General features: G+C 39.8%; 1 protein-coding gene across 2 annotated transcripts; it reads left to right on the top strand.

Moving 5' to 3' along the window:
* Positions 1-583: 583 nt before the first annotated feature.
* Positions 584-18,290, top strand: LOC128695223 (uncharacterized). Of its 2 annotated transcripts, none has more exons than XM_070091480.1 (7): positions 584-1,040; positions 6,993-7,236; positions 12,771-12,994; positions 13,188-13,315; positions 13,489-14,188; positions 14,466-14,763; positions 16,401-18,290. In XM_070091480.1, the coding sequence occupies exons 1-7, from the start codon at positions 927-929 to the stop codon at positions 17,024-17,026; spliced, it is 2,334 nt and encodes a 777-aa protein (XP_069947581.1). In that variant the 5' UTR covers positions 584-926; the 3' UTR covers positions 17,027-18,290. The 2 variants fall into 2 exon arrangements, with proteins under 2 accessions (XP_069947581.1, XP_069947582.1); XM_070091481.1 differs by lacking the exon at positions 584-1,040 and adding an exon at positions 5,967-6,179.
* The last annotated feature ends 7,172 nt before the right edge of the window (positions 18,291-25,462 follow it).

The following is a 25,462-nucleotide window of genomic DNA, read 5'->3' on the forward strand; positions in this document are numbered from 1 at the left end:
AGTGGGACTTGTGTAATGAGTAAATAGAATTATTAAACCATTCATCTTCAGAATTATTAAAGCTTATTGTTTCTGTAGCATTTATTTTGTTAGTGGGTTGGATTTATGAAAAACCTGCCTAGTATGGGCCATCAGGCCTACTGCAGTGTTCCTCCTTTTTTATATTTTTTTTGTTTGTTTTGTTTTGTTTTTATATTCTTAATTCTTATTTCCTTGAACTGCAACATTCTTGACTGCTTATGTATGTAAATATGATTTGCAGCCTGATGCACGCGCAGTTGACACGCTATAAATCTATCACGAGATGTTAATTATTTTTTTAATAAGTGTCTATGTTAAATTATTGTGCGTCATCTTAATCCAGGTTAGCCGTAGACATATTGTTTAAACAGTCTGGTAGCCTTGAAATAGTAGCCATTATACCGCCATCTCGTGGACAGTGGCCAAACTGCGATGTATCTCAATTTGGTAACTTCGTCATGAAAACCATCACCCAGGGGATACTAGTGTATTTCGACAGTTTCCCTTCTTGCCTTCCACACATTTCCCAGCTCTAATTTTATGTCAGTGTAAAACCAGGAACTGCAGTGAGTGGTGCTGTGTATTTATGAGCAAAACTAGTGTTAACTCTTTGAGTGTGTACGATGTTCTAGTGAACTTTTAAGTGCCAGTTAACCTTTTAATATCTTTTTAAATTCAAGTTTTAATCGCTATTTTAACTGTGTGTGGTGGTGAAGCAGAAAAATTGTCGGTCTTGAGCGTCCATGGTGGTGTCAGGACCGAACTGAAGCTGGACAATCACTCGGCAAATCCTACAGCATCTGTACCGAGCTCTTGTAAGAGGCACCAGGCAAGGATGTTACTGGCAAGCTCTCACACAATCTCTTCATAGACGTTCAAGGCAGGTTCTTGTCTCTGTGGCAGCCATGAGACGATTATTAAGGCACTGTGACAACAGTTATTTACGAGAGAGCAGCCTGGTATACACCACAGCAACCCTCGGTACACATCAACACCAGTATCAATACAATACTGAAGAGGTAAATGGGTCATCAAATGATATCTTAATTTTAAGGGGTGTGGACGGGTAAGCCAGTGGAAGGCCTCGGTCAGATGACCAAAAGCTCCAGGTGCGGGTCAGCATGTGGCTTAAGACCCACGTTAGGAACCATTTGTCTTGTTTCCTGAAGACTCTTACCTAACCTAATGTCTTAGTCGAGTGCAAACTTTTGCTATTACCTTATATCAAACACTTGTGACATTAGGTCAGCCCGGCACTGGGTCAGCCCTGGCACTAGGCCAACCCTGGCACTGGGTCAGCCCTGGTATTTGGTCAACCCTGGCACTGGGTCAGCCCTGGCACTGGGTCAACCCTGGCACTGGGTCAACCCTGGCACTGGGTCAGCCCTGGCACTGGGTCAACCCTGGCACTGGGTCAACCCTGGCACTGGGTCAACCCTGGCACTGGGTCAGCCCTGGCACTGGGTCAACCCTGGCACTGGGTCAACCCTGACACTGGGTCAGCCCTGGCACTGGGTCAGCCCTGGCACTGGGTCAGCCCTGGCACTGGGTCAACCCTGGCACTGGGTCAACCCTGGCACTGGGTCAGCCCTGCCACTAGGTCAGCCCTGGCACTGGGTCAACCCTGGCGCTGGGTCACCTGCTGAGGTTAAAAGCAACTCACTGGTAAGTTAGGTAAGACACATATGCAACAGTTAGGTATCTTTATTTCGAAACGTTTCGCCTACACAGTAGGCTTCTTCAGTCGAGTACAGAAAAGTTGATAGAAGCAGAAGATACTTGAAGACGATGTAATCAGTCCATCACCCTTAAAGTTTTGAGGTGGTCAGTCCCTCAGTCTGGAGAAAAGGATTGTTCCGTTGTCTGAAACAATATGAAGTTGAAGTGACAGGATGGAGCCTTATATAGTGCCAGGAGGTGAGACGTAGGTTGCTTTGGGAGGGCAGGTCCCTCTCAAACCCAGCCGTTCTCACTAGTAGAGGTTGTCGAAGTTGACGGTCTGTACCAAGATACCCTTGTGTTGCAGTGTCTGACAGAATGAACTTTAAGGGTGATGGACTGATTACATCGTCTTCAAGTATCTTCTGCTTCTATCAACTTTTCTGTACTCGACTGAAGAAGCCTACTGTGTAGGCGAAACGTTTCGAAATAAAGATACCTAACTGTTGCATATGTGTCTTACCTAACAACCTGTCGGTATTTTATACCATTTTAATGTTCAATCTGTCAGACACTGCAACACAAGGGTATCTTGGTACAGACCTGCAATCAACTTCGACAACTTCCACTAGTGAGAACGGCTGGATTTGAGAGGGACCTGACCTCTCAGCATCTGAGTTCTTACCTCTCCTAGTGGCCTACGTCTCACCTCTTGGCGCTATAAAAAGCTCCATCCTGTCACTTCATCTCCATATTGTTTCATACTATGGAACAATGCTCTTCTCCAGGCTGAGGGACTGACCACCTTGTTCCAGAACATGGAGCTGAACACTTCTCCAGGCTGAGGGACTGACCACCTTGTTCCAGACCATGGAGCTGAACAATTATCCAGGCTGAGGGACTGACCACCTTGTTCCAGACCATGGAGCTGAACAATTATCCAGGCTGAGGGACTGACCACCTTGTTCCAGACCATGGAGCTGAACACTTCTTCAGGCTACCTGGAGGTTATCCGGGGAACAACGCCCCCGCGGCCCGGTCCACGACCAGGCCTCCCGATGCATCAATGCCTGATCAACCACGCTGTTACTGCTGGCCGCACGCAGTCCAACGTACGAACCACAGCCCGGCTGATCCGGCACTGACTTTAGGTATCTGTCCAGCTCCCTCTTGAAGGCAGCCAGGGGTCTATTGGTAATTCCTCTTATGCTTGATGGGAGGCTGTTGAACAGTTTCGGGCCCCGGACACTTATGGTGTTTTCTCTAAGTGTAATTGGGGGTATTTTGCATCGCCTGCCCAGTCTTTTACTTTCGTAGGGAGTAATTTCTGTGTGCAGATTCGGGACCATTCCTTCCAGGATTTTCCAAGTGTAGATTATGATACATCTCTCTCTCCTGCGTTCCAACGAGTACAAGTCAAGTGCTTCCAAGCGTTCCCAGTAGTTAAGGTACTTGACTCACGAAATCGTAATGACACGATTGCAAACAAACCATACCACTGACGGGGATAGAACCCGCGATCAGAGAGTCTCAAAGCTCCAGACCGTCGCGTTAGCCACTGGACCAGCTAGCAATAAGATTGATCCAACTAGGTATATTTCTCTGATCGCGGGTTCTATCCCCGTCCGTGGTATGGTTTGTTTGCAATCGTGTCATTACGATTTCGTGAGTCATGTTGACGGCTTTGAGGGGACTGGAGCTAGAGTTCGTCACTGCCACGCTAGCTGGAGATTCGTCTGTAAAAATTTGCATTTGTGGTCACAGTGGTGCCTATGCTAACCTTCCTATGGTGTAGAAATATACCTAATTGGATGAATCTTATTGTGGCTACTCCCAGGTCCCTTACATTATTTTTCCGCTCTATTGTATGATCAGAGTTTGTAGTATACTCTGTTCTAGTTATTATCTCCTCCAGTTTTCCATAACGGAGTAGTTGGAATTTGTCCTCATTGAACATCATATTGTTTACCGTTGCCCACTGGAAAACTTTGTTTATATTTTCTTGGAGGTTAACCGCGTCCTCAGCAGATGACAGCCTCATGCAGATCCTAGTATCATCCGCAAAGGATGATACGGTGCTGTGATGTATATATCTGTATGTCTGATATGAGGATGAGGAACAGGATGGGGGCGAGTACTGTGCCTTGTGGAACTGAGCTCTTCACTATGGCAGCCTCTGATTTAACTCTTTTGACTACTAATCTTTGTGTTCGATTGGTTAGTGAGGGACTGACCACCTCAGACACTTTTCCTTCAAGTTTGTTAGACTAATTACATCATCTTTACTTCGCTACCACGCCTATTGCCTCGGTATTTGACTGAAGAAACCTACTGTGTAGGCGAAATGTTTCGGAATAAAGATACCTAACTGTTATATACATGTTTAATCAACTTGTCAGTATTGTATTCAGTTTTATCCACACAGGAAGGTTGATCTCGGTTCTGCCTACCATGGACCAGCAGGCCTCCTGCAGTGCTGCCTACCAGCAGGCCTCCTGCAGTGCTGCCTACCAGCAGGAATCCTGCAGTGCTCCTACAGTCGTAGATTTTTGTTGCCTGCTAATCTTTATTCCCACAATCGGTCTGAACATAAGAAAGGAGGAACACTGCAACAGGCCTGCTGGCCCATACTAGACAGGTTCTTCACAATCCATCCTCCTAACGGGTCTATTCAGATTAACTTGACATTATAGCGGCAGAACTGCGACACGCATTTATGCATCGATTGCAGTGAACACAATTATATACCTTGTTATGTACATGTGATACACATGTAGATTTAACCCGCGATAATTCAAGTTATATTTATAGAATTCCTCACATTGCGATTATGAAATATATACAAATATATTATATATTATATATATATATATATATATATATATAATATATATATATATATATATATATATATATATATATATATATATATATATATATATATATATATATATATATTGGTGACTTGATTAAGTCCACTGTGTGGGCGAAACGTCGTCAATGAAAGATCACTTTATACTGCTTACGACTATGGTGCTGTTCGCACCTACTCCTAGGTTGAGGGACTGATTACCTCATCTTCTGTACATAGTTCTACTGTTTTCAAGTTATGTCCTAGAATTTGTATTGATAAAGCCACTGGATGGCGAAACGTCTACAATAAAGATACCCAGATGTTGCACATGTGTCTTACTCTCATCTTGTCGGTATTATATACCATTCGTACAAAAAAATAATTGAAGATTGAGACACTTATGCAGCATATGGGAATCTTTATTCAGGAAACGTTTCGCCACACAGTGGCTTCATCAGTCCAATACAAAGAGGAAGGCGTAAGGAGAGGAGGAGTATGAGGTAATCAGTCCCTCAACCTGGAGTCGATGTGTTCAGTCCATCAAGATTGATGGACTGAACACATCGACTCCAGGTTGAGGGACTGATTACCTCAATATCATGTCTAATTTGTGCTTATGGAGTGGTCAGTGCTAGAGAAGTTGAACAATCCAGATTTGTACAACAATTTAGGTCAGTTGTGGGTTATTTATCCATGAGAACACCAGTGGAAAGTTACACTGACTTGGGTGGATTATCTCAAAGTTAAATCTGCATAATTTAACACTTCTATGTGACAGAATTGTTAATTTCAACCATTGAACAGCATGTGTGAGGGTGTCAATAAAGACAGTCTTGCAGTTAATTTGGATGAAGGTTACTATTAATATGATTCCCTATATGGGTAAGTTAATAGTGGAACTCGGGCGTAGTATTGAAGGTCCCGCCTGGTTGTGGTCGTCGACCAATGAGATGCTAGCAAGTCTCGCCCACCTCCATTATTTACATCCAGGCGGAGCACCTTAGAACGCATTTCAGTGTACACGGTGCTGGTGACTACTGCCTCCTGCTGGATATATTGTTCTTGTTACTGAACGGAGAATGCCTTTGGGATTCCTGTGTGTTATAAGAGAGGTATGCTCTGGAAATTTGCGTGTGCCAGATATATTGCAATTTTCGTGAGGAATCATAATTATTGTGCCTACAAATGCTGGAACGCATGAGAGTTGACAGACGACAGTACCAGTGATGCTCGCTACAAAATACTTTTACTAATTTTCGATAAAATCGCTGAGCCAAACGTTAAAATTCTGTTACCTGGACTAGCTATGTATTATTATATTTGTTTATGTATAGTCAAAAAGACGTTAAATGCACATAGTGGCTTGGTAAGATGGAATAAGTGTTGTGGATCTCGTCACCAAAGCGAGTTAGGTGGTTATAGGGGCGAGGTGTGTGGCCGGCGTCCACAGTGTCTGGCCACAGCTCGGGGAGGGAGGACGTGGTCGCTCACTCCCACTCACTAACACCACTATACACACATAACGAGGATCTTACCATCATGGAGCCACACTCGAATTGCTAAGGCTATTTCTATCAGAGTGCAGTGTTTAAAATAATTCCTGAAACTAAAGATACTAAATTGAAAATTATATTTTAATCACAAGGTAAATATTTGAGTGTCATGGGGGTCTAAATCACCCATTAAATTATTTATAAACTCGTATTTACTGAGAAATATTGTGATTTTAGTGATTCTCACCCATATTTGTCCTCCATTAAGCTGTATATAATATTACTAAAGTTAATATAATGGTGGACATCCATTAATAATTATTATTTTCTTGTCATTTAATACATTACTGATGAATTTTAATGTTACGTGAAGGTTGTTGCTCATGCAACGTTTTGAACGTGTCTTGGCGATGTTTTGAACTGTTACTAGTATGTTTTGAACGTAATTTTCTGGCAGTGTTTCTTAAGTTCGTCACAGTAAATTTGTGACGGTTTATCAGCGTAACTTAGAAGTGTTACGTCAGTCAGTGTGTTTAACACCCCCCTCCCCCCCCTCCAAGTTTAACTAAAATATTAATGATCAATATACGTACACAGTGTAACGTACAGTTAACGTACACAATGTGACGTACAGTGACGTACACAGTGTAACGTACAGTAACTTACACAGTGTGACGTACACAGTGTAACGTACAGTAACTTACACAGTGTGACGTACACAGTGTAACGTAGTGTGACGTACACAGTATGACGCACAGTAACAGTGTGACGTACAGTAACATGCACAGTGTGACGTACAGTAACATGCACAGTGTGACGTACACTGTGACGTAGTGACGTACAGTGTGACGTACAGTAACATACACAGTGTGACGTACATTGTGACTCCACTTGAAACATTCCCCCAAACCTGACCGTCAGACTATTACAAGAATTTTGAGAGTTTAAGGTGTGTGTTGCTACAGGTAGAGGAGGAAGAGGCAGCAGTCATGAGCAGCAGCAGCAGCAGCAGGGAGGTGTTGTACAGGAGTGTGTTCAGAGGTTCATCTTCTGAGATGTGTGGTGACCTGTCACCCATGTCTAACCTAGCTGCTACCCTCCATCATGGTGTCTCCATCACTCACACACCTAGGAGGAAGCTCTCACTCTCCTCTAACTTGTCTGACACTCCACAGTCCTGCCATGACACCTCACCTCTACACTGCTCAAGTAAGTCCCTTTATACACTACACATGTGATGCTATGCAATAAGATCACAGTAAACAGGTGATATCAGAATATGCAAAACAACCACTGTGAAAGACTAGTGAAATTCCAAGTATTGTGTTCCTTGATAATGTGATAAGTCACGAAAGCGCTTGGAATTTCACAGTTCTTTCACAGTGGTTGTTTTGTATATGATGCTATGTATGATAATCTATGTAACTAACCATACCACGGGTGGGATAGAACCCGCGATGCTGTATAGCCCTTGTAGTTTAGCGCTTCTTTTTGATGATGATAATAACCCGCGATCAGTATGGTATGATTTGAACATTAAAATGGTATAAAATACCGACAGGTTGTTAGGTAAGACACATATGCAACAGTTAGGTATCTTTATTTTGAAACGTTTCGCCTACACAGTAGGCTTCTTCAGTCGAGTACAGAAAAGTTGATAGAAGCAGAAGAGACTTGAAGACGATGTAATCAGTCCATCACCCTTAAAGATTTGAGGTGGTCAGTCCCTCAAATCTTTAAGGGTGATGGACTGATTACATCGTCTTCAAGTCTCTTCTGCTTCTATCAACTTTTCTGTACTCGACTGAGTACATCGACTGAAGAAGCCTACTGTGTAGGCGAAACGTTTCAAAATAAAGATACCTAACTGTTGCACATGGTATGATTTGTTTGCAATCGTGTCATTACGATTTCGTGAGTCAATCTATGTAACTGTTTTTGTGTATACCTGAATAAACTTATTGCAAAGGTCGAGTCAAAGCAAATAAGGCAGGTTGTTTAACTTTGTTGATCCCCTTCAAAGGCAGGTTCCTTGACGCTGGTGAGGGGCTCTTGGTCTAGGGAATTGGAGCTGTGCTTCAGTTCCTTCAGTTGAGCCTGAATGCCTTCCACCCCCCCCCCACAGGCTCTGTATAATCCTATGGGTTTAGCGCCCCCTAATGATTATAATAATAATAATTAACTTTATTGGGTTACCCTAGGTTAAAGCTACATAAAGTATTAAATGTGTGATCCGTAACACCTATATGTTGTGCTGTATACTGAGATAAAAATTATTTGTCTATTTAGACATGCGCAACATCTGGGTGTCTTTATTGTAGACATTTCGCCATCAAGTGGCTTTGTCAATACAGATTCTAGGACATAATTTGAAGGCAGTAAAACTATATACAAAAGATGAGGCAATCAGTCCCTCAGCCTTAGGGACTGGATGGCAAAACGTCTGCAATAAAGACACCCAGATGTTGCACGTGTGTCTTAAATCTTCATCTTGTCGGTATTGTATACCATTCTTGTACAACAGTATTTGTCCAGTAGAAAGAAGAGACGTTTTGCCTGCTCAGCAGGCTGGTCCTGTCAGAATAGAGGTAGTGGTAATGGTGGTTCAGAAATACTGCTCACTGTACAGGTTTCATTAGTGTTCTTGGGCGAAGTTAACAGTGTCAACAAGTTACCCAGGTGACAGGTTTTGTGATTTAGCAAAATATAATTAAATATAATCACTAGTTATTCAACAGTCTAATTTATGTTTAGATTAAATTCTGATGAGAGCTCAACAGGAAGATCAGGGAAGGTTGATGCAGTGGTTAGAGAATGCAGTTCTTTGTGGACAAATGTAAGGATCTAAGCCTAGGAAAAGAAAATTACCATGGCACTTGTAAAGCTAAAAAATGTAGACTTCAGTCTAAAATGCAAAAAAAGTCTTCGAAGCCCTAGTTAGCAGTAAACTAAGACAATCTATTAAGTATTTGCAATAAAAATAATAGAATTCTTGGCTTATCAAAAAATATAAATAACAGAAGTTCTCAGGTTATACTTGAACTTTATCCTTGATAAGGCCTCATTTAGGTTCTGTCAGTTCAGGTTTCCATGTTAGAGTGGACATAAATAGATTTAGGGCACTGAATTTGCACTTTGGAATGGCATAAAATTAGGGGATTGAAGTGTACAGATGGAAGACAAGAATAAATAAAGGAGACAGCAGTGGGTTAAAGTTGGAAAATTTTAGATTTACAAAGGTTATAGGAAAGCATTGGTTTGGCAGCAGAGTTGTGGATGAGTGGAACAAACTGCCAGGTAGCATCATTGAAATGAGAACATTGGGTAGTTTTAAAAATAGGTTGGACAAGTACATAAGTGGATGTGGGTGGGTGTGAAGTGGATCTGCCGAGCATAGACCAGTTGGCTTCCTGTAGTGAGTTATGTTAGGCTAGTTCTTCCTGATAGTTTCACTAAATTTATAAATGGCAAAAATTTTCACTGACTGACTGACGACTTGGCAACATCGGTGAGAATATTTGCATTCCATTCTTCCGCTTTAAAAGCATCGAGAACAAAAGTTGACTGCAAAAGCATTCTACGTCTTGCAATACTTTGCTGACTGTGACCCAAGTTTATACTTGAGTAAAATTACTCTTCAGTTTTTGCTGTTTATTTTTCCCCAGAAAACATCTTCCTGTTTCGTATATTTTTCTTGCATCATATATTGTTAGGTAAGAAGCCAACTACATACTACATACATAGAACACTATGCTCAAACAAACCCTTCACTCATGCTTCTCACCAACCTTAATAGGATGCACGACCATTACACAAGACACAAATCACTTTTCGATGTGCCCCGTGGCCACATCACACTATGTAAGAACTCTATGCACATAAAGGGCCCCAAAATTTGGAACTCATTATCAGTAAATACTAAAGTCACCTGGTCTGAATTTCAGTTTAAGACTCTTCTCAAAAACCATCTACTTACCCTAAACTAAATATTCAATACTAAATACTTCTTTCTTTCAACACACCGGCCGTATCCCACCGAGGCAGGGTGGCCCAAAAGGAAAAACGAAAGTTTCTCCTTTTATATTTAGTAATATATACAGGAGAAGGGGTTACTAGCCCCTTGCTCCCGGCATTTTAGTCGCCTCTTGCAACACACATGGCTTACGGAGGAAGAATTCTGTTCCACTTCCCCATGGAGATAAGAGAAAATAAACAAGAACAAGAACTAGAAAGAAAATAGAAGAAAACCCAGAGGGGTGTGTGTATATATATGTACATGTATGTGTAGTGTGACCTAAGTGTAAGTAGAAGTAGCAAGACGTACCTGAAATCTTGCATGTTCTTGAGACAGAAAAAAGGACACCAGCAATCCTACCATCATGTAAAACAATTACAGGCTTTCATTTTACACTCACTTGGCAGGACGGTAGTACCTCTCTGGGCGGTTGCTGTCTACCAACCTACTACCTAGGACTAAATACTTAAATTTACCAAAAATCTCCCAATTACCTAAATCTTAACATTTCAAAATTTAAATACCCTAAGTTCATACTTAATCCTAGTGTAGAATAAATACCTGCACAAAACTATACTGCCTTACTCCATATTGTAGCATTCTCATACTGTAAACTACTTTCACCAATGCTCAATATTATATTCCAGTAATATAACTTAAATATTTACTATTGATGTAGGTAGTAGGTTGGTAGACAGCAACCGCCCAGGGAGGTACTACCGTCCTGCCAAGTGAGTGTAAAACGAAAGCCTGTAATTGTTTTACATGATGGTAGGATTGCTGGTGTCTTTTGTCTGTCTCATAAATATGCAAGATTACAGGTAAGTCTTGCTACTTCTACTTACACTTAGGTCACACTACACATACATGTTCAAGCATATATATACACAGCCCTCTGGGTTTTCTTCTATTTTCTTTCTAATTCTTGTTCTTGTTTATTTCCTCTTATCTCCATGGGGAAATGGAACAGAATTCTTCCTCTGTAAGCCATGCGTGTCGTAAGAGGCGACTAAAATGCCGGGAGCAAGGGGCTAGTAACCCCTTCTCCTGTATATATTACTAAATTTAAAAGGAGAAACTTCAGTTTTTTCTTTTGGGCCACCCTGCCTCGGTGGGATACGGCTGGTACGTTGAAAGAAGAAGATTTACTATTGATATACACAACCCACAAAATACCTTCAAATTGTCCCAGTGTAATATCCCCAGATTATAACGTGACTGTAACTTGCTGTCTGCTTAAACTGTGATCAATTTCTCTAGTATTAAGTAGTCTGTAAGCCATTAATTTAGTCTGCCCATAATGCCATGGCATGATAGTGGCTCTCTTTGCACTGCAACTCATTATTGTAACTACAGAATCTCAATGTAGACTTGCAAAGAAATAAAAATTGTATTATATACAGTACCGAATACAAGGACAGGGTATATAAAGAGAATATAGTGAATTGCAGGTAGGAAGAACATAAGCCCTGTAATAGGCCTACTGGTTCATGCCAGTAACGGTAGCAAAAGTGACTTGTCAGTAATGGAGTTTACAGTTTTAATGAGGATTCATGCTAACATATTTTGCAGATGTTCTGTGTAAACCTGTCTGAAATGAGTTTAATTTTACCAGTATTTATCTAAATTAGCTTTAATTTATATCTTTATTTTATGTTTTCTGCATCCTATTTATGTACTTTCTGTAAAAATATTCTCTCCGTGTTATTTTTTGTACAATAGGTTTAGTTTTGTGATTTAGGTTATAGGTTTTAGGTTACATTGTATTAGATTTAACACTGAAGCAATTTTAAATTGCATTGACCATTGTTCAGATTACATTATTAGCTATTGGAGTGGAGTGTATGCACTTCTGATCAATTTGAAATATATTATATGGTTTTTGACACTGTAAGCTTGTGTTATATAACTTTGACCCTGATTTTTTTTTTGAAATTGAAGAATTTTAAAAACGCAACTGACATATTCTGCATGATCATGTATAATCATGGGGGTAAGAAAGACATGTTGAATACACTTAGGCTAAACATGTGTATAGTCATACATATGTGCATTGTGTGTGGACACATGTGCAGTATGTATGTATACATGTGCTGTATACAGTCGTATTGCAGTTTAGTTTTTTTAAATAAAAATTGACTTTTTTTTAAGCTTGCCTATAAGAATGATTGTGATGTTTTTTAAGTGTCATATTGCACATTGATAGCACAGGGACCTTTAATTTTTATGCACAGCACAATATCTTAAGTATGCTTATAGTAAATGTGAATATGTCGGACGTTTCACTTTGTGTTAGATATGAATTTCCTGATTTTGGTAGTAAATTCAGATTAGTATATTATATGAATTTTTTATGTCTGTATATTTAATGTTTGTTTTGTAAGTATAGCCAGTAGAGCAAAGTAACTACTGATTTAAGATGCCCAAAACAATTTTGTGCCTTCATCCAATCTATTGAATATCATTTCTGTGCTGGGAGAGGCATGTGGCTCTTAGATATGAATTATTCCTTATACTATGTGCAACAAACATTTTAATGACTTATGAGAGGAGATCTAGGGTTTATCAGTTTTTTTTGTAGCCCTTTTTTTCTCCTCTTGTCAGATTCACTCAGTTAATATTTATACATTTGTAAAGGGATTACTTCATAATCAGTAAATGAAATGATGCATGATTTTAAAATTTAGGGTGTTATATGCAGTAGTACAGTATGTTTTTCTATTTACAGGTTTGTTGCACAATAGCAATAGTTCAGACTCTGGTTCTAGCCAGTGTGAGGAACTTCCTATCTCCCCATCACATCGGCTTCCCTCCCGCGACAAAGAAAACTTTCCCTCGCCATACTACTCTCCATCCCATAATGCCATTGTACCTCCTCGCACTCGTGCCAGCCCTTTTCAGGATGTACAAAACACTGTCAACAGAAATCTTAATTTTAGTCCTCTTAAAAAGGTTGGTATAGCAAAGGTTTCAAAGATTACTTGTGTATTGATATTCAATAGACTCGTAATTTTTTTCATTTTGTAGTATATTTTGACCAGTATGTGTTTTATGTTGCACGGATATGTAATAACAAAATTGGCTTTTATAGTTTGTGTATTTTTGGTGCTGATGATATATTGTGCTTTATTTTCCCTTTGGTCAGAACCTGCAGTTGGTGTCACCCTCCAAAAGACTATTTACTTCTCCACACAAGCCATCCACACCAGATAATTTTGACACAAACTCACAGGATAGTGGATACTCTGAGAGTGGCAAGAAACTGGAAGACTGGTAAGATCTCTATTATTCAATTAATTTCTAGGAGATATTTATTGCTACTATTTTTAATATGATGGAATAATTGATTTATTGTTATTCTCTTAAGCTGTGATTATTATTGATAATTTTTTTAACCATTTCAAGTCTTCACAGTTTTTCTTTTATTCTAACAATGTGTGTTTCAGTTTCAGTGTGCCAGTCAGTTGTGCCCCACGAAAACTTAACCTGGACCTGTCTCCTCCCAAGCCTCGTTTACTAATCTCTCCTGCAAAATCAGTCTCTTCTGTAAAAACAGTCTCTCCTGTAAAAACAGTCTCTCCTGTAAAAACAGTCTCTCCTGTAAAAACAGTCTCTCCTGTAAAAACAATCTCTCCTGTAAAAACAATCTCTCTTGTAAAAACAATCTCTCCTGTAAAAACAATCTCTCTTGTAAAAACAATCTCTCCTGTAAAAGCAATCTCTCCTGTAAAAACAATCTCTCTTGTAAAAACAGTCTCTCCTGTAAAAACAATCTCTCCTGTGAAACCACTCTCTCCTGTGAAGCCAATCTCTGTCATTTCATCAGTTACTTCTGTGTCTACTGTGTTTTCTACGACCACTTCCACACCAATATCTTCATCATGCAGTACAAATGAGGGACGCAAGCCTTTTAGAAAATTTTCTTCTATGTCTAAAGCAGACGAGGAAGATACTATGCTGATGGACCTTTTAAAAGAAATGCCCTATGAGGAAGAACAGCCATTGGGATTTTCTAATCTTCTTTCAGCACCAATTCAACCCCAAACAACCTACTCACAGGTGTTAAGTAGTGCCACAGTTCTTGAGGGTCGTCCATCAATCAGAAGGTGTCTCTCAATGGTAGACACTACACCCACATCATCCAGGGTAAGTGAATTAAGCTTCGAAAGTATTCCACAAGGTTTGTTATATTAAAATTTTAATATTAGGCATTTGGTTGCTCCTTAAATTTTATTTGTTATACATGTACTTCAAAAAGGCACAGTAGTAGCTTTAAGTATTTTATTTTTGGAGGGTAATTTTTTCTTTTACTGTAGCATGTGCTGTATTTGTATACATGTTATAATTTGTTTTCTACTAGTCATTTACAACCCCCTTCTCTTTTTTTTCCCTCTTGATTTAAAGAATTTTTAAAAAATTTCAGATTGAGAGTGTCCTCACCAAACCTCCATCCGAAGCCAGTACCTCAGTTTCTTTTAAGCGACCGCAGCCTCCAACAGATCTCTCCAACTACTTGGAGTGTAAGCGGAGACGGCAAGATGAATCCAGTGATGTACTGTCCCCCCTTACCTCGAATGCGCCAACTACAACTGGTGAAAAAATTCTTGCACAGAGACAAGCCTCTGCACCAGAACCCAGTACTTCTCAGTCTGTCAAACATAAGCTTCAACGGAGCCACTCTGAGAGCCATGTTTCCATTATGAAGGCCTTGAATAAATGCTGTAAGTAAAGAATACAGTTTAAGAAAAACACAACAGGATGAATAGCTTAACCATTATCTGTTTTTCATTCTCAAAACTTTACCTTTTAAGTCTACCTCTCCTGTGAACTATGTATTAAATGTTTGTGAATGTAGAATGTGAAGAAATCAGAAGATTTTGTGATGTGAAAGGTTATAGTTCAAGGAGGGTGTCGTTCATTTTTTTCATTTTGAAGAGTTGGAACAAGATAACTTGATAAGGATGTTAAGGCTGGGTGATGCTGGTTGAGAAAACTAAGAGTGTGAGAGAGCAACTTAGAATGGAGTGAGTGGACACAAGTGGGAGTGTGGTAAGATCTATGATGGTATTCAGGTAAGCTGAGTAATTCACATTTAGCATAGGTATCCTTTCATGAGTTTGAATGTGCACATTGCAAGAAAATGGTTTTAATAAGGTTGTTGACACTAGTTCGTGAGAGAGATTTATTAGGCAGCAGTTATTGTCTAAGAATATATGATGGAAGTAAGGTAGAGAAAGGACCAAAAATGAAATGTTTGTAAGAATATAGTGGTGCTGATGCTTTAATGGGGGTGATAGGCAAGATGGCCAGAGGCATTGTTAAGATCACTGTCAAGCAAATAGTCTTTTTGCACCATTACTCAGCAGTCTCACCTATTATAAAATTAATATAATTAGGTTGGCCCTATATATATATCCAAGTTTTTCTCACCTTAATTTAGTATTTAACACCAATGAAACGTATATTAGTATTGTTAAGACCAATTTCTTCAGAATTATTACAAGTTCTCGTTAAAAGTAATTGTATTCAAGTAATTGGAAGTTGGTGTCAAGAGATGGGTATGTGGAAGATGAGTTAAATATGAAGGCCAAACAAGGTACAGTTAGGTAGTGTTAAGGAGTCTGGAAGGAAAAATTCAGAGTCGTAATTGAGATGGTTTACTCAAAAAAGGAGCAAGCAAGATGGGTTGACCAATAGGGGTGTAAAATATGAGTGAATGAAAGGACATCTCAAGAAGGGTTGGCAGAAGAGTGCAAAGAAGGTTTAAGTGTTAGACAGCATCCCACAGTCATGTATGAGTCTCTGAGACCAGAGTGAGTGGAGATGAATGATTCTTGGGTTTTTACATGCTGTTGGAGTGTGGGCAAGGCAATGTAAGTGAAAGAATCCAAGGCAGTTGGGTAGCTGGCTGTGAGTTCTGGAGGTAGGAAGTACATTCATTGCCTGTACTGAGAAGGATGAATAAGGGTGTTGTAATTCAGTAGGTTATTTGAGTTATGTTTGGAAGACAGAATGAGTGATAGGGTATGTTTTTTTATTCTTTCCTTAATAGGAAATGACCAAAATAAAAAAAAAGCAGGCTAATCATACTTAATTTTCCTTAGAATTTTTTTTTTTTTTATTGATTGATTTGCTGGTATTCATGTGCATTAACACAGGAGCATTTGGCTTGTAAGAAATTTGTGGGTTATTGTGAAAGGAAAGTTATATACAGCTCATTTTTTATTTGGCGGAGGCACAAACTTAAAGATTTTAAGCAAAGATTTCATGATTTCAGTGTGGTATTACATATAATTATACTCTTAAATATATACACTTGACAATTTTTTAATGTTTTTTTTTTTTTTTTTTTTAACAGCTGGACATGATGGAGATCTTATAGGCGACTTTTCCAAACCCATAGTGCTTCCTACTGTTGAAGGTGCTAAGCATCCCGACCTGAAAACCATCAGTGTAGATACTCTGGCTGATGTTGTTAGTGGAAAGTATGGTAGTAAAGTTGCCTCGTATAGAATTATTGATTGCAGGTATCCCTATGAGTTTGAAGGTGGTCATATTATTGGTGCAGAAATGTGGCACCACCCAAAAATGGTGGAGGAAAACTTAAATGCACGGAAAGGGGCGCCTGTTATATCAAGTGAGGAATCACCAAGGCGGATTTTAATTTTCCACTGTGAATTTTCTGCTGAGCGGGGCCCTAAAGCTCAGCGGTTACTTAGGGAGATGGATCGCACTGCAAATAAGGAACACTATCCTGCTTTGCATTTTCCTGAGATATACCTTTTGGAGGGTGGCTATAAGGCATTCTATGAAAAATATCCAGAGCTATGTACACCTAATGACTATGTAAGAATGCTTGATGCCAACCATGCCGAAGATTTGAAGCACTTCCGAGGAAAGTCCAAATCCTGGGCAGCAGAAAACAAACAGTCAAAGAGCCGCACCACTATCCCTCGTCCAGGACTTAAGAGGCTTGGGTTATGATGACTGTTTAAAGTGTAGGTTTGGCATTATACAAATTCACTATTTCCTAAAGTGTGTGTGCAATATTTGTATTTTTTGTTGTTGTGTACAGGAGACTTTTGTCCAGACCTGGTCTTCATTGGCCAGCTGTTTGCCTAAGTATGCCATAGGGATAATTTATCAACTTGTAAATACAGCCGTGATGTTGAGAGATCTGCTGGTGTGCCTTGTCTGGACAGAGTTTTGTTAATTTTTTTTTTTTGTTCTTCCACTCCTTATTTCTTATAATTTATGTTTGATTTGATCAGTTAATTGATCGTTCACATTTTTTATCACCATTCCTCAGTCATTATGGCCAGTCTTGACCCACAACTTTGGTCGGTGAGGGATACAAAAGCCTGTCAAAGGCTTGCTTAATAAAACAAATTCATCCCATTATCATCAGCCTTTGTATTCCTGTTTTAGTTAAAATAAATTTTAAACAAAAAGTGACTTTGATGCTGTGATAAGTATGATCCAACAGCCAGATTGTCTATGTAGGCTTGTGTGCATGCTGAGAAACTGAAATACTGAATATAAGTTTAAATAATTTTTGTATTTAGTACATGTACAAAATACTTGTTTTTCTTTCAAAAATTTATATTTTCTGAATCTTTTTATACAGTTATAATTTCCAACTTCCATTTTAGTGTGACTGAAAAAGTGAAGATACATATTCTTATTGTTTATATGTTTGTCATCTGTAAGAACATGCTCTCCTGATATGAACGGATGCTAATTACATTTTTTTTTTATTTTACATGTCTCAATTGGTTCTGGTTACACAGCATGCTTTGACAGGTGCTGTATGACCCCTGTGGGTTTAGTGCTTTCCAGGAATGTAATAATATGCTGTGATACATTCCAAATTATGAGACATTTTTTCCCCTGGCATTTGCCCAGTGTTTTTAGCATCCTTAGTATCAGTGCCGATCTCAGAACACCGACCATTCCATACATATCATGGGTTAGATGACCTTTTTTTTTACCGTAAGTTCATTGTGATTTTGCATTGTTTTACTTTTTTTTTTTTTTTACTGTACTTGGGATATCCTTTGATAATATTTGGATCTCTCAGTGTAGACAGATCTTCAGTGTTCTGTGTAATGATTTCTGGGGAGTAGGCATATTTTTAAGAGCTGTATGTGCGTTCCTTTCTAGTCTTTTGGTAGGGTACATCATCCATTAAATTTCTTGTGAAAAGTGTAAACTTGTGCCCTTTATTGACAATACATGGAAATTAGTACTTCTGTTTTTGCGAATCCTTGTTTTTTATTTGATTTTAACCCCTTTATGGGATTAAGGGGTTATCAAACCCTTTATGGGAATAAGGGATTACTAGACCCTTTATGGGAATATGGGGTTACTAGACCCTTTATGGGAATATGAGGTTACCAGACCCTTTATGGGAATATGGGGTTACCAGACCCTTTATGGGAATAAGGGGTTACATAAGAACGAAGGAACACTGCAGCAGGCCTACTGGCCCATGCGAGGCAGGTCCAAGTCTCCTACCAGCTTAAGCCACTGCACCCAACCTAGTCAGGTCAGGTCACATTGTCTTAAGGGAGGAACACAGCAACCGACCTGGTAGCACAAGCTATCAGGTCCAACTCTCACCCACCCACATCCACTCGTGTATTTGTCCAACCTACTACCCTCAAGGAAGGTTCCTTGATGTTGGTGTGGGGCTCTTGATTTAGGGAATTGAATCTGTGCTCCAGTTCCCCGAATTACACCTGAATGCCTTCCACATCCCCCCCCCCCAGGCGCTGTATAATCCCCCGGGTTTAGCGCTTCTCCCTTGATTATAATAATAATAATATAAGAACATAAGAACATAAGAACGAAGGAACACTGCAGAAGGCCTACTGGCCCATGCGAGGCAGGTCCAAGTCCCTACCGGCTTAAGCCAATGCACCCAACCTAGTCAGGTCAGGTCACATTGACTTAAGGGAGGAACACGGCAACCGACCTGTTAGCACAAGCTATCAGGTCCAACTCACACCCACCCACATCTACTCATGTATTTATCCAACCTATTTTTAAAGCTACACAACGTTCTGGCCTCTATAACTGTACTTGGGAGTTTGTTCCACTCATCCACAACTCTATTACCAAACCAGTACTTTCCTATATCCCTCCTGAATCTGAATTTTTCCAACTTAAAACCATTGCTGCGAGTCCTGTCTAGGCTAGATATTTTCAGCACACTATTTACATCCCCTTTATTTATTCCTGTCTTCCACTTATAAACCTCAATCATATCCCCCCTAATTCTACGTCTTTCTAGAGGGTGCAGTTTCAGGGCCCTTAGTCTATCCTCATAGGGAAGGTTTCTGATACATGGGATCATCTTTGTCATCCTCCTTTGTACATTTTCCAGAGAATTTATATCCATTCTGTAATACGGTGACCAAAACTGTGCAGCATAATCTAAATGAGGCCTAACCAAGGATGTATAGAGTTGAAGAACAACCTGAGGACTCCTATTATTTATGCTTCTTGATATGAAGCCAAGGATTCTATTAGCTTTATTGCGAACACTTATGCACTGTTGTCTTGGTTTCAGATTACTGCTAACCAGAACTCCTAAATCTTTTTCGCAATCCGTAATATTAAGATCTACATTATTTAGTTTATATGTGGCATGGTTATTGTCCTGTCCAACATTTAGAACTTTGCATTTGTCTATATTAAACTGCATCTGCCACTTCTCCGACCACTGCATCAGTCTATTCAAATCTTCCTGGAGTGCTCGAATGTCCTCGTCAGAATGAATTCGACGGCCTATTTTGGTGTCATCGGCAAACTTGCCGATGTCGCTCTTTATGCCCTCATCTATGTCGTTTATGTAGATTGTGAACAGCAGGGGGCCCAACACTGACCCCTGTGGAACACCGCTCGTGACGCTTCCCCACTCTGATTTCTCCCCATTTATGCAAACTCTCTGCTGCCTATTTGTCAACCATGCCTCTATCCAGGAAAAAATTTCTCCTCCTATTCCATGTGCTTTAATTTTCCTCAATAGTCTCTGATGTGGGACCCTGTCAAAAGCCTTACTGAAGTCCATATACACAATATCATATTCATTACCATGATCTACCTCCTCAAATACCTTAGTGAAAAAAGTTAATAAATTCGTAAGGCAGGAACGCCCCTTTGTAAAACCATGCTGAGATTCGTTGATTAATTTATGCTTTTCAAGGTGGCTACGAACTGCCTCGGCAATTATTGATTCCATAAATTTTCCCACTATGGAGGTTAGGCTTATTGGTCTATAGTTCGAAGCTAAGGACCTGTCACCTGTTTTGAAAATAGGTATCACATTTGCCATTTTCCACTTATCTGGCACCATGCCAGTTTGTAGTGATATGTTGAAAAGATTAGCCAAAGGTGTGCTAAGCTCCTCTTTACATTCCTTTAGAACCCTTGCATACAGTTCATCAGGGCCTGGGGATTTGTTAGGTTTTAATTTATCTATTTGCCTAAGGACCATGTCACTTGTGACCCTAATAGTGCACAGTTTATTATCGTCCTGTTCTACATAATTTATCATTACTGGAATATCGCTGGTATCCTCCTGTGTAAAAACTGAGAGGAAGTATGTGTTAAAAATTCTACACATTTCCTTATCACTGTCAGTGAGCTGACCCGAGGAACTTTTGAGTGGGCCTATCTTGTCCCTGATCTTACTTCTGTATACCTGAAAGAATCCTTTTGGGTTAGTCTTCGATTCTCTTGCAACTTTAACCTCATAATCTCTATTTGCTTTTCTAATTCCCTTTTTTATTTCTCTCTTTAACTGAATATATCGATTTCTTAATTGCCCCTCTCCTCTTTTGATTTGCCTATATATGCCTCTCTTTTGACCAATCAGATATTTTAATCTAATATCCAACATACTTTTAAAGCTACACAACGTTCTGGCCTCTATAACTGTACTTGGGAGTTTGTTCCACTCATCCACAACTCTATTACCAAACCAGTACTTTCCTATATCCTTCCAGAATCTGAATTTTTCCAACTTAAATGTGGAATATGGGGTTACCAGACCCTTTATGGGATTAAGGGGTTACCAGACCCTTTATGGGAATAAGGGGTTACCAGACCCTTTATGGGAATAAGGGGTTACTAGACCCTTTTTTGGGAATATGGGGTTACCAGACCCTTAATGGGATGAAGGGCAGAACTGTATGACCCATGTGGGTTTAGCGCTTAGTTATGGTTATTACAATAATGGGATCAAGGGACTACCAGATCCTTTATGGAGTCTAGGTTTGCCAAACCCTTTGTGGAATTAGCCACCACACCCCTATGGGATAAAGGGGTTACCAGATCCTTTGGGATCAAGGGGTTGTCATGGTAAGGGGCTCTTGAAGGAAATTGACCTATCTCCCCTTCCCTTGGATCAAACCTGATCATCTTATTTCCCTAGGCACAGTATGATTCCTAAGAGTTTAGTGCCTCCCATCCCCATGAACATAATGCCCCATGTACTGTACTGTGTGCCTGTTTTATTACCTATCATCCATCAGGAGTCCCATTGCTCAGTTGGTAGAGCATTTGACTCAGTCTGTGATTCAGTCCCAGCTTGGGTGGAATCACATTTCCTTACACTTGCCCCTAACATTAGAAATAATAATAGGAAATAAGTAAATGAAACCAAATGCAATAGGAATGCAGTTATAAACCTGAACTTACGTATCAGTGATTACATGAACGTAGAATAGTACGTTTTACGGAGCAACTTGTAGTGTGAACAGACTGGCTAGCGTAGAAGCCTGGTTACAAGTACTTCTGGCAGAGACAGATGATCAAAAAAAAAAAAAGTGAAAAGTAGGTGGTCATCCTTATAGTCACTTCTTGAATACAATGTGCTTAATTGTCCATTTATTGAGGAATATAGGGATATGATTATGCTGCTCAGTTTTGGTCTCTCTGATACAGAATGGATATAAATTCATTGGGGAACATACTGAGAAGGATGACAAAGATGACTTACTGTATAAGGAATTTCCCTATGACGATAGACTTAGAACCTTGAATCTTCACTCTCTTGAGAGACAGAATGAGAGATATTGAGGTATATAAGTGGATGGGCACAAACTAAGGCGATATTAAAAAAATTCTGAGGTTATCGAATCAAAAAAGTACCAGGAATAACTGATTTTAAGTTTGATAAATTTAGATTTAGAAAGGACATGGGTAAGTATTGGTTGTCAGAGTTGTGGATGTGTAGAATAATCTTCCAAGGAGGGTAATAGAGGCTAAGACCTTGGGCAGCTTTAAAAAAAATGTGAATATAAGAAAAGGAGCACTGAAGCAGGCCTACTGGCCCATGCAAAGTAGGCCCAACTCTCACCCACTCGTATTTATCCAACCTATTTTTAAAAAGAGATTGGACAAATATATGAGTGGAAGGGGCTGGGTTTGATTGGTACCTGGGGTACGGAAGCATGCCACTGTTGTAACACGTGGTTATTTGAGTTATTGTCAGCTTTACCCTGTCTAACCATCCTCTGACCTCTCATTATCAAGGCGTTTTCGCCCACAGATGCTACCTGTGACCAATTAAGAGAGCTTTCCTACTCTAGCTAGCCTGGCCTTGCTCTTTGAATGCCAGTTCAACCAGGTTGTTGTTTGTGGCCTGCTGGTGAAAGATGGAAACCCCTAATTCCAGCCTGAGGTTAAGCCATAGTGATTACATTGCAGTAGGATGAAGTTAAGATAAAGAAACAAGAATAGAATCCTAAGTTACATCAGGGCTATGATATACAGTTATAATAGGATATGTGAGATTTGTTCAAAGGTTTCCAAAGTCACAGGCAAGTTTGTCCTCGGTGTAAAATCACCTAAATAAACCATACCACGGTCGGGAATAGAACCCGTGATCAGAGTCATAAAACTCCAGACCAAAGCGCTAACCACTGAGCCAGTGATCGTGTCATTACGATTTCGTGAGTATAATCACCTGTAAATAAGTAGCCGACTTCCTACTATTAGCTCCCTTTGCAATAAAACACCACGAATGTTGAATCTCATATAAGTACATAACTCAAAGGTGAATGACAATCTATAAATCCTAATTTAATAAAGATATGAAAAAATATAACAGTAAGGATTAAAATTTGGCACAATAGAATGTATGAGATCAACTGTATTTAAAACCTGGTGATAAACCCGTATAAGAATTAGTTACACGAGAGAATGTTCAACCTTGCCAGGTCGTGTAATAAACACATGTACGACTCTCCTTAATTCGGTACCGAACAAAAATTAAAGCATTATTAAATGATAAAAGTAGGACACTAAGCTGGCGTCTCAACACTTCCAAAGTGCACCTGTAAGTTGATAAATTAGACATAAGAACATGTGCAACACTTGGGTATCTATAATGAGGCAACTTGTCGCCACACAAAAGATACCCAAGTGTTGCACATGTGTCTAATTTATCACCTTGAAGATTTCCAAGTGTACTGTGATGTTAGTGTTACTGGTTTATCATTTGTTTTGCCACGGCTCACCCCTCAAGGATGTTGGTGAGGGGCTCTTGATCTAAGGAACTGGATCTGTGCTCAAGTTCCCTGAATTAAACCTGAATACCTTCCACATCCCCCCCCCCTACAGGCGCTGCATAATCCTACGGGTTTAACGCTCCCCCTTGATAATAATAATAATACCACAGCTCTACTGCCTCATGTGAAGAGAAGCTACGTCTGCACTTTTTGAAACTTCTGGAATCTCACTCGAGTCTAAGCTTCTCCGATTTGATTGTTCCAGTAGCCACCGACTGTGATCCTTCTGTCTCAACTCACACATCTCACGGATTTCATGGCACAACTATTCACATATCCCTCAAATTCAAATAGTCTATGAGGTATTCAGCAGAGGAGCAAGACTGAGTATTTCTTCCAGTCAGGTAAACGCAGAAATTGGAAGAAAGTTGATGTAGTATTTAGACAATGAGCCGCCAAGGCTAACACTCTTACGTACTTCACACCTGCAGGATCTTAATATTAGAGAGTGGTTTAAGCTTAGATAAGTTTCCTCTGGAATAGTTACTATGACAGGAACTTGAGCTAGAGTTCGCCATAGTCACGCTGGTGTGGGATTCATCCGTAAAAACCTACATTTGTGGTCACAGTGATGGCCCATGCTAACCACCCCTATGGTGTATAGAAATATACCTGGTGGAATGAATCTTATTAGAGCCTGTGAGTTTTAAAACTCAACGAGAGGGTTGTTGAGCAACTCACTGAGAACTATGCAGGTGAAGTGGTTTTTACCTATTTTTAGATCAGTTTTGAAGCTCAAAGGGTGTTAAGTAATAGTTATTATCTGCAGACTACACTCATCTTTTCAAAAAAAAAAAAAAATAATTATTATGGGTTTCCCTTTGACACTATTGTTTGTATTTGCCAAGGAATGACAATAATCCTACACCAACTGAAAACACTTCTGGAGCAGAGGTACGGACTTTGGCCTCTACCCCAGAACAACAGATATTAGAGCCAGCAAATAAAATCCCCCTAAATTCCACCAATACAACGACATTTCTCTCTGCAATCATACAGGATCTAAAGCCGTCAAGAAGCAACAAAATTCCTTACATCGAGGGATTGCTCACGGAGTCAAATGCAATAAGAAAATAAGAAGGAACACTGCAGCAGGCCTACTGGCCCATGCGAGGCAGGTCCAAGTCTCCTACCGGCTTAAACCAATGCCCCAACCTAGTCAGGTCAGGTCACATTCACTTAAGGAAGGAACATTGCAACTGACCTAGTAGCACAAGCTAACCCGGTCCAACTCACACCCACCCGCACCCATTCATGTATTTATCTAACCTATTTTTATAACTACACAACATTTTAGCCTCTATAACTGTACTCGGGAGTTTGTTCCACTTATCCACAACTCTTACCAAACCAGTGCTTTCCTATATCCTTCCTGAATCTGAATTTTTCCAACTTAAAACCATTGCTGTGAGTCCTGTCTAGGCTAGATATTTTCAGCACGTTATTTACATCCCCTTTATTTATTCCTGTCTTCCATTTATACACCTCAATCATATCCCCCCTAATTCTATGCCTTTCTAGAGAGTGCAGATTCAGGGCCCTCAGTCTATCCTCACAGGGAAGATTTCTGATACATGGAATCAACTTTGTCATCCTCCTTTGTATGTTTTCCAGAGCATTTATATCCATTTTGTAATACGGTGACCAAAACTGTGCAGCATAATCTAAATGAGGCCTCTAAATGATGTAAGCATTAATAAATAACAAAAAGGCACAATACCGTGACTGGAACGATACACAAATAACCCGCACATAAAAGACAGAAGCTTACGACGACGTTTCGGTCCGACTTGGACCATTGACAAAGTCACACAGTGTGACTTTGTCAATGGTCCAAGTC

Source organism: Cherax quadricarinatus, chromosome 35, assembly GCF_038502225.1.
Source record: "Cherax quadricarinatus isolate ZL_2023a chromosome 35, ASM3850222v1, whole genome shotgun sequence".
NCBI lineage: Eukaryota > Metazoa > Arthropoda > Malacostraca > Decapoda > Parastacidae > Cherax > Cherax quadricarinatus.